Below are 9,215 nucleotides of genomic sequence, written 5' to 3'. Positions count from 1 at the left end.
AAATTGCTGCAATCTTTTTTCATACTCCCAAGAAACCTGAAGTGTCATGGTCCAGATTTCCTCCTTATCCTAGATTCTTAAGGTACTGGAAATGTACCACTGTGGATTGTAATGCCTTATTAAGACATTTCTACATAACCAATGTGTAAACGTTTTGGCAATAAAAAAGAAAAGGTTGGTTATTTCTTTTGAAACATTAATCCTTGACCTAAAAGTTAAGTTTATTCTCAAGTTTATTTTTGATGAGGTACTGAGGTATTCACAGGGCCAAGAGCTGTAAAGGATGTTCTCATGGCCAATGGCCATGCAAGGTGAGGGTTCTATTAGTGTATAGACTATGAGGAAAGTAGCTTCTCACCCTCCCCTCAACTTTCTTGACAAATGAGTCCATTAAAAAGATTGCAAAACCTAGTTTGGTGACACAGTAGGTAACAAACTGAGCCACAATGCCACGTGGCTGACCCCTGGTTTGGATCCTCAGGTTGGCTTGAAAATATGCAGTCATGTGTGCTTGTGCCCAAGATACTGGCAGACCGAAGGACTGGGGAAAGGGGATCACGGCATCATGAGAACGTGTTGACAGTGCCCTCACTTCATGTGCATATGCAATCTCCATGATGAATTTTTTTTATAAATGTTTTAAACTTTGAAAATATCTATTCATAATTGTTAAATATGTATTTTGATAACTCTTAAACTTGTATGTTAGTATGGTATTCCAAAGCCTATATTAAGAAATGTGTTTTTATTTGTTTATTTGTTTTGTTTTTCAGAAGTCGGTGAAGGCAATTTTAAAATCTGGTACAACCTTGAGATCCATAGCTCTCCCAAACCAGCTGAAAAAATCATTGAATTGAAATGCATTGCTCTGGTAAGAGCCCATTAAATGTTCATAGACTGTCTTTTTGTGAACAGAGTTTTTGCTGTTCCTAAAAACATCCATATCGGGAACCAGCAGTTAGCGTAATGACTGTGTCACTGGACTCCCACGTAGTTAACCGCGGCTGGCGTCCCGGACCTGGTGGCTTAAAACCCACGCCGGGCGCGTGTGCATGTGTGCCCAAGATCCCGAGAGGAGAATGGAGGAGAAGGGATTGCGGCGTGACCATCCCCTCTGGGGGGTGATTTCTCGCTTTCTGTCTCCCTGTCTCTCTCTGTCTGTCTGGCGAGCGCACGCGTCCTGTAGTGAAAAACCTCTCAAAAAAAATCCATATCAAATGAACAAATTGCGATAACTTATGCAATCAGAGTAATGTCATTATTAAATTCAGTGCTATGGACCTTACATGCTTTTGGAAAACATCTTTAATTGTATGGCATCTTATAGCATAATTACTACCATTCTTCCTGCATGTTTCAAGACTTACTAGAGCAAACTTAACCTTAGCTTATAGGCTTGTTCTCACATATATGATAAAGGCAGGATTGTGCTCTCAAAGGTTTCAACATTAATTCTTCCTATATTTGGCTTTTCACTTTGAAACATACTTGGAGCAATTGCTATAGATTTGGGATTTTAAGTAAGTCACTAAGAATAGATATTCCTTATGTGAAATTATTAAAGTGTTTCTAAATCCATGTTCAAGATTGCCAAGGGGGTGTCAAAAAGGTTGTGAGATTAAAAACTGTTAATTAAAAATGTTAGGGCATAAGAAGGAGAGGATTAGGGGAAAAACAAATAACACATTTTATATACACCAAAATGAAAAGTTATCTGCTGATGATAATGTATATAGTAATGTCTTTGACTTGTCTAATATGCACTATATTCATCCTGGGAGAAAAAAAATGCTGTGCACTTTAAAGATGTACAGTGATTAAATGTAAATTAAAAAATAATTTTTTAAAATTCATGCTAAAATGGACTTAAAGTCTGACTTTATTTGGGTGCAAAAAATAATTTTTTTAAAATTCCGAACCAGCCCCATGGTCTGGTGGTTTAGGGAGCCAGATCGCACGTGGCCGACCATGTGGTTTGAGTCATGCCCAAGGCTTACAAAACATGCTGAACATGTGTGCATTTTCAGAATCCCAGAAGAGAGAAATGGAGAAGAGAGCGTGGCATGAACATGTCCCAGTAGGGAATACTTTGTCCTCTCTGTTTCTCTGACTCTCGCTTGAAAGCACATGAACCTTCTTTCTGGGGAAAAGGGAAAGGAAACAAAAACATCAACTTTGAAATCCATGCATATGTTTTCATGATCACATTTCTGTGAAATTCTTCAAGACTTTTCTCATATTTAATAAAGTCAAATGTTGAGAATCTTCATTTAAATGAAGAATGAGGAAGCTATTAATTGCTATTAATGATGCTTTAATTAGATTTAATGGCCTTTTACGCTCAAGTATTTAAATTAATAATCACATAAGTATTATTTTGCTTTTTAACTATGTGGATAGATTTCTTCACAGAATTCATTATTTAGAATCTTGATTTCAGCTCCAAAAGTAGAAAAAAAAAAGATTGAAAACAATTTAAGCTGATAAATTGATTATTTGCCCACCCCTGGGCTAAATTGCTGCAATCTTTTTTCATACTCCCAAGAAACCTGAAGTGTCATGGTCCAGATTTCCTCCTTATCCTAGATTCTTAAGGTACTGGAAATGTACCACTGTGGATTGTAATGCCTTATTAAGACATTTCTACATAACCAATGTGTAAACGTTTTGGCAATAAAAAAGAAAAGGTTGGTTATTTCTTTTGAAACATTAATCCTTGACCTAAAAGTTAAGTTTATTCTCAAGTTTATTTTTGATGAGGTACTGAGGTATTCACAGGGCCAAGAGCTGTAAAGGATGTTCTCATGGCCAATGGCCATGCAAGGTGAGGGTTCTATTAGTGTATAGACTATGAGGAAAGTAGCTTCTCACCCTCCCCTCAACTTTCTTGACAAATGAGTCCATTAAAAAGATTGCAAAACCTAGTTTGGTGACACAGTAGGTAACAAACTGAGCCACAATGCCACGTGGCTGACCCCTGGTTTGGATCCTCAGGTTGGCTTGAAAATATGCAGTCATGTGTGCTTGTGCCCAAGATACTGGCAGACCGAAGGACTGGGGAAAGGGGATCACGGCATCATGAGAACGTGTTGACAGTGCCCTCACTTCATGTGCATATGCAATCTCCATGATGAATTTTTTTTATAAATGTTTTAAACTTTGAAAATATCTATTCATAATTGTTAAATATGTATTTTGATAACTCTCAAACTTGTATGTTAGTATGGTATTCCAAAGCCTATATTAAGAAATGTGTTTTTATTTGTTTATTTGTTTTGTTTTTCAGAAGTCGGTGAAGGCAATTTTAAAATCTGGTACAACCTTGAGATCCATAGCTCTCCCAAACCAGCTGAAAAAATCATTGAATTGAAATGCATTGCTCTGGTAAGAGCCCATTAAATGTTCATAGACTGTCTTTTTGTGAACAGAGTTTTTGCTGTTCCTAAAAACATCCATATCGGGAACCAGCAGTTAGCGTAATGACTGTGTCACTGGACTCCCACGTAGTTAACCGCGGCTGGCGTCCCGGACCTGGTGGCTTAAAACCCACGCCGGGCGCGTGTGCATGTGTGCCCAAGATCCCGAGAGGAGAATGGAGGAGAAGGGATTGCGGCGTGACCATCCCCTCTGGGGGGTGATTTCTCGCTTTCTGTCTCCCTGTCTCTCTCTGTCTGTCTGGCGAGCGCACGCGTCCTGTAGTGAAAAACCTCTCAAAAAAAATCCATATCAAATGAACAAATTGCGATAACTTATGCAATCAGAGTAATGTCATTATTAAATTCAGTGCTATGGACCTTACATGCTTTTGGAAAACATCTTTAATTGTATGGCATCTTATAGCATAATTACTACCATTCTTCCTGCATGTTTCAAGACTTACTAGAGCAAACTTAACCTTAGCTTATAGGCTTGTTCTCATATATATGATAAAGGCAGGATTGTGCTCTCAAAGGTTTCAACATTAATTCTTCCTAGTTTCTATATTGGGCTTTTCACTTTGAAACATACTTGGAGCAATTGCTATAGATTTGGGATTTTAAGTAAGTCACTAAGAATAGATATTCCTTATGTGAAATTATTAAAGTGTTTCTAAATCCATGTTCAAGATTGCCAAGGGGGTGTCAAAAAGGTTGTGAGATTAAAAACTGTTAATTAAAAATGTTAGGGCATAAGAAGGAGAGGATTAGGGGAAAAACAAATAACACATTTTATATACACCAAAATGAAAAGTTATCTGCTGATGATAATGTATATAGTAATGTCTTTGACTTGTCTAATATGCACTATATTCATCCTGGGAGAAAAAAAATGCTGTGCATGTAAATTAAAAAATAATTTTTTAAAATTCATGCTAAAATGGACTTAAAGTCTGACTTTATTTGGGTGCAAAAAATAATTTTTTTAAAATTCCGAACCAGCCCCATGGTCTGGTGGTTTAGGGAGCCAGATCGCACGTGGCCGACCATGTGGTTTGAGTCATGCCCAAGGCTTACAAAACATGCTGAACATGTGTGCATTTTCAGAATCCCAGAAGAGAGAAATGGAGAAGAGAGCGTGGCATGAACATGTCCCAGTAGGGAATACTTTGTCCTCTCTGTTTCTCTGACTCTCGCTTGAAAGCACATGAACCTTCTTTCTGGGGAAAAGGGAAAGGAAACAAAAACATCAACTTTGAAATCCATGCATATGTTTTCATGATCACATTTCTGTGAAATTCTTCAAGACTTTTCTCATATTTAATAAAGTCAAATGTTGAGAATCTTCATTTAAATGAAGAATGAGGAAGCTATTAATTGCTATTAATGATGCTTTAATTAGATTTAATGGCCTTTTACGCTCAAGTATTTAAATTAATAATCACATAAGTATTATTTTGCTTTTTAACTATGTGGATAGATTTCTTCACAGAATTCATTATTTAGAATCTTGATTTCAGCTCCAAAAGTAGAAAAAAAAAAGATTGAAAACAATTTAAGCTGATAAATTGATTATTTGCCCACCTGGTTTCTGGGTAAATCTCCATTGAAGCATAGAAAATGAATGGCTAAAATATCAAAACCATTCAAGTATAGCTTGCAAAATGATTATCTTTTAAGTGGAAAATTATTAATATGATGATAGCAGGATCATTTCACTCAATGAAAATGTCCCATTTCCATGACCTGGTTATCACTGCAGCATAAAATATTTTTTAAAGGTTATTTTCAAATGATATAATTTTAATTACATAACCTCTTGCTATGGAAAATGGTTACTGAATTAAAATTTATCTCTTTACAAGGACATAGGAAAAAAATTTTTAAAATAGGACCTGAAGAAATTAGTAGCAAGAGATAGGACTTCAGGAAAGGGGACATTTATTTTCTTATTAATTATATGTTTAAAGTAAGGATAGAGATGAGCTGAAAGATGAAACACGAGTAGCAAAAATAACTGCAGTTCAAAAAATCACATATAAACAACTGTTACAGCTTCTCATTAAATGGTACATAAAATACATTTTTTCCTGTAAAAGCTATTATCACTTTGAGAACAAAATGATAAAAACAGATTTTTATAACTCTCCACTTTGACTAGTAAAGATGGTCACAGACATTGAGGAAAACACACCATCAGGATTTCTTATGTGAATTCGAGAGGAGAATGGAGGAGAAGGGATTGCGGCGTGACCATCCCCTCTGGGGGGTGATTTCTCGCTTTCTGTCTCCCTGTCTCTCTCTGTCTGTCTGGCGAGCGCACGCGTCCTGTAGTGAAAAACCTCTCAAAAAAAATCCATATCAAATGAACAAATTGCGATAACTTATGCAATCAGAGTAATGTCATTATTAAATTCAGTGCTATGGACCTTACATGCTTTTGGAAAACATCTTTAATTGTATGGCATCTTATAGCATAATTACTACCATTCTTCCTGCATGTTTCAAGACTTACTAGAGCAAACTTAACCTTAGCTTATAGGCTTGTTCTCACATATATGATAAAGGCAGGATTGTGCTCTCAAAGGTTTCAACATTAATTCTTCCTAGTTTCTATATTGGGCTTTTCACTTTGAAACATACTTGGAGCAATTGCTATAGATTTGGGATTTTAAGTAAGTCACTAAGAATAGATATTCCTTATGTGAAATTATTAAAGTGTTTCTAAATCCATGTTCAAGATTGCCAAGGGGGTGTCAAAAAGGTTGTGAGATTAAAAACTGTTAATTAAAAATGTTAGGGCATAAGAAGGAGAGGATTAGGGGAAAAACAAATAACACATTTTATATACACCAAAATGAAAAGTTATCTGCTGATGATAATGTATATAGTAATGTCTTTGACTTGTCTAATATGCACTATATTCATCCTGGGAGAAAAAAAATGCTGTGCACTTTAAAGATGTACAGTGATTAAATGTAAATTAAAAAATAATTTTTTAAAATTCATGCTAAAATGGACTTAAAGTCTGACTTTATTTGGGTGCAAAAAATAATTTTTTTAAAATTCCGAACCAGCCCCATGGTCTGGTGGTTTAGGGAGCCAGATCGCACGTGGCCGACCATGTGGTTTGAGTCATGCCCAAGGCTTACAAAACATGCTGAACATGTGTGCATTTTCAGAATCCCAGAAGAGAGAAATGGAGAAGAGAGCGTGGCATGAACATGTCCCAGTAGGGAATACTTTGTCCTCTCTGTTTCTCTGACTCTCACTTGGAAGCACATGAACCTTCTTTCTGGGGAAAAGGGAAAGGAAACAAAAACATCAACTTTGAAATCCATGCATATGTTTTCATGATCACATTTCTGTGAAATTCTTCAAGACTTTTCTCATATTTAATAAAGTCAAATGTTGAGAATCTTCATTTAAATGAAGAATGAGGAAGCTATTAATTGCTATTAATGATGCTTTAATTAGATTTAATGGCCTTTTACGCTCAAGTATTTAAATTAATAATCACATAAGTATAAATTTGCTTTTTAACTATGTGGATAGATTTCTTCACAGAATTCATTATTTAGAATCTTGATTATAGCTCCAAAAGTAGAAAAAAAAAAGATTGAAAACAATTTAAGCTGATAAATTGATTATTTGCCCACCTGGTTTCTGGGTAAATCTCCATTGAAGCATAGAAAATGAATGGCTAAAATATCAAAACCATTCAAGTATAGCTTGCAAAATGATTATCTTTTAAGTGGAAAATTATTAATATGATGATAGCAGGATCATTTCACTCAATGAAAATGTCCCATTTCCATGACCTGGTTATCACTGCAGCATAAAATATTTTTTAAAGGTTATTTTCAAATGATATAATTTTAATTACATAACCTCTTGCTATGGAAAATGGTTACTGAATTAAAATTTATCTCTTTACAAGGACATAGGAAAAAAATTTTTAAAATAGGACCTGAAGAAATTAGTAGCAAGAGATAGGACTTCAGGAAAGGGGACATTTATTTTCTTATTAATTATATGTTTAAAGTTGGGATAGAGATGAGCTGAAAGATGAAACACGAGTAGCAAAAATAACTACAGTTCAAAAAATCACATATAAACAACTGTTACAGCTTCTCATTAAATGGTACATAAAATACATTTTTTCCTGTAAAAGCTATTATCACTTTGAGAACAAAATGATAAAAACAGATTTTTATAACTCTCCACTTTGACTAGTAAAGATGGTCACAGACATTGAGGAAAACACACCATCAGGATTTCTTATGTGAATTTGTAGGATGACTGAACAAAATCTATAAAGCTACCCTTGTCTCTGTTTTCTTCTTATTTTTACATTCACTCACTGTATATCTTTACAACATAGAAAATGAATTTTCTCAGCGTGAATACACTATATATTATTAGTCCAGTCAAAGATATCGCCATACACACTGTCATCCACAGATAATTTTCCAAATGAGACATTTCAGGTATGTTTTCATTTTTGAAATTAAGATTTTTTCATAAGTAATATACTTTGAAATAATGGTCCTTGCCCATTTCCCATGAAGAACTTGTCACTCTTTATGCTATACATTCCATTACTGTAATATAATCTTAATCCTGATTTCCTATCAGTTCTTAAATTAAGCCTCTTCTTGTTCTGGTACCATAGTGGAGTACCTATAACTTACTTAAGTACATATATATTTCTGATTGTTATTAATTGCATCATTGCTTATATCTTTTTATTATGAAAAGTTATCATAGCTATTCATAGAGACATTGAAATTTTTTTCTGAGGGTTTACCTAGATGAAAATGCAGTTATTAACTCCTCATTCTATTGAGTAGTTTTACATTATAATGCAAGAGCAAAACTTCCTAGGAACACCAGCTACTAGACTGTTTTCTGTTTCGATCTATATGAACAAGTTTGCTGTATTAATTAATTGATTACTTCCAACTGATCTTGGTTGAGATTAGAGTCTTTTTTTTTTATTATTTTTTTTAACTAACTCTACCCGTATAGGCTGCCAACAATACAGATGTTGTCAAATCATTAAGCTTTCCGGGACCAGCAGTTAGCGTAATGGCTGTGTCGCTGGACTCCCATGTAGTCGATCGCCGTTTGAGTCCTGGACCCGTCGGTTTAAACTCACGTCGCATGTGCGTGTGTACCCAAGATCCCGAGAGGAGAATGGAGAAGGGATTGCAGCGTGGCCATCCCCCTGGGGGGTGATTTCTCGCTTTCTGTCTCTGTGTCTCTGTCTGTCTGGCGAGCGCACGCGCCCTATAGCGAAAACCTCTCCAAAAAAAGAAAAAAATCATTAAGCTGTCCCACCTTCCTAGTAGTAAATGCGTAGGGTAAAACTTATATCCTTTTTAACTCTCAGACATGAGGATTTATTTGACAGAAGTGGTTTGGTTTATTTAAATAATCTCATCAATTGAAACCTTTATTTCTTTTTTTGGGGGGGGAGAGTACGCGCCCTATAGCGAAAACCTCTCCAAAAAAAGAAAAAAATCATTAAGCTGTCCCACCTTCCTAGTAGTAAATGCGTAGGGTAAAACTTATATCCTTTTTAACTCTCAGACATGAGGATTTATTTGACAGAAGTGGTTTGGTTTATTTAAATAATCTCATCAATTGAAACCTTTATTTCTTTTTTTGGGGGGGGAGAGTATTTTTGTTTGTTTGTTTTGTTTTTTTGTTTGTTTGTTTGTTTTTGCCATAGGGTGCATGCGCTCGCCAGACAGAGAGACAGAGAGACAGAAAGCGAGAAATCACCCCCCAGGG

At 35.4% G+C, this 9,215-nt stretch overlaps 1 protein-coding gene across 1 annotated transcript in view; it reads left to right on the top strand.

The window, feature by feature from the left end:
- The window catches only part of LOC114004647 (cilia- and flagella-associated protein 47-like), a gene marked incomplete at its 3' end in the record, with an annotated part of 78,868 nt that overhangs the window by 53,086 nt on the left and 16,567 nt on the right, over nucleotides 1-9,215 (top strand). The window contains 1 exon segment of the mRNA XM_027765697.1: nucleotides 792-871. Within this exon segment, the coding sequence (XP_027621498.1) occupies nucleotides 792-871 (80 nt within the window).

The sequence above is a fragment of the Tupaia chinensis genome, unplaced genomic scaffold (genome assembly GCF_000334495.1).
Source record: "Tupaia chinensis unplaced genomic scaffold, TupChi_1.0 Scaffold139466_1, whole genome shotgun sequence".
Lineage (NCBI taxonomy): Eukaryota > Metazoa > Chordata > Mammalia > Scandentia > Tupaiidae > Tupaia > Tupaia belangeri.
The sequence above is the reverse complement of the archived record's forward strand: the minus strand, read 5'-3'. Positions and strand labels throughout refer to the sequence as shown.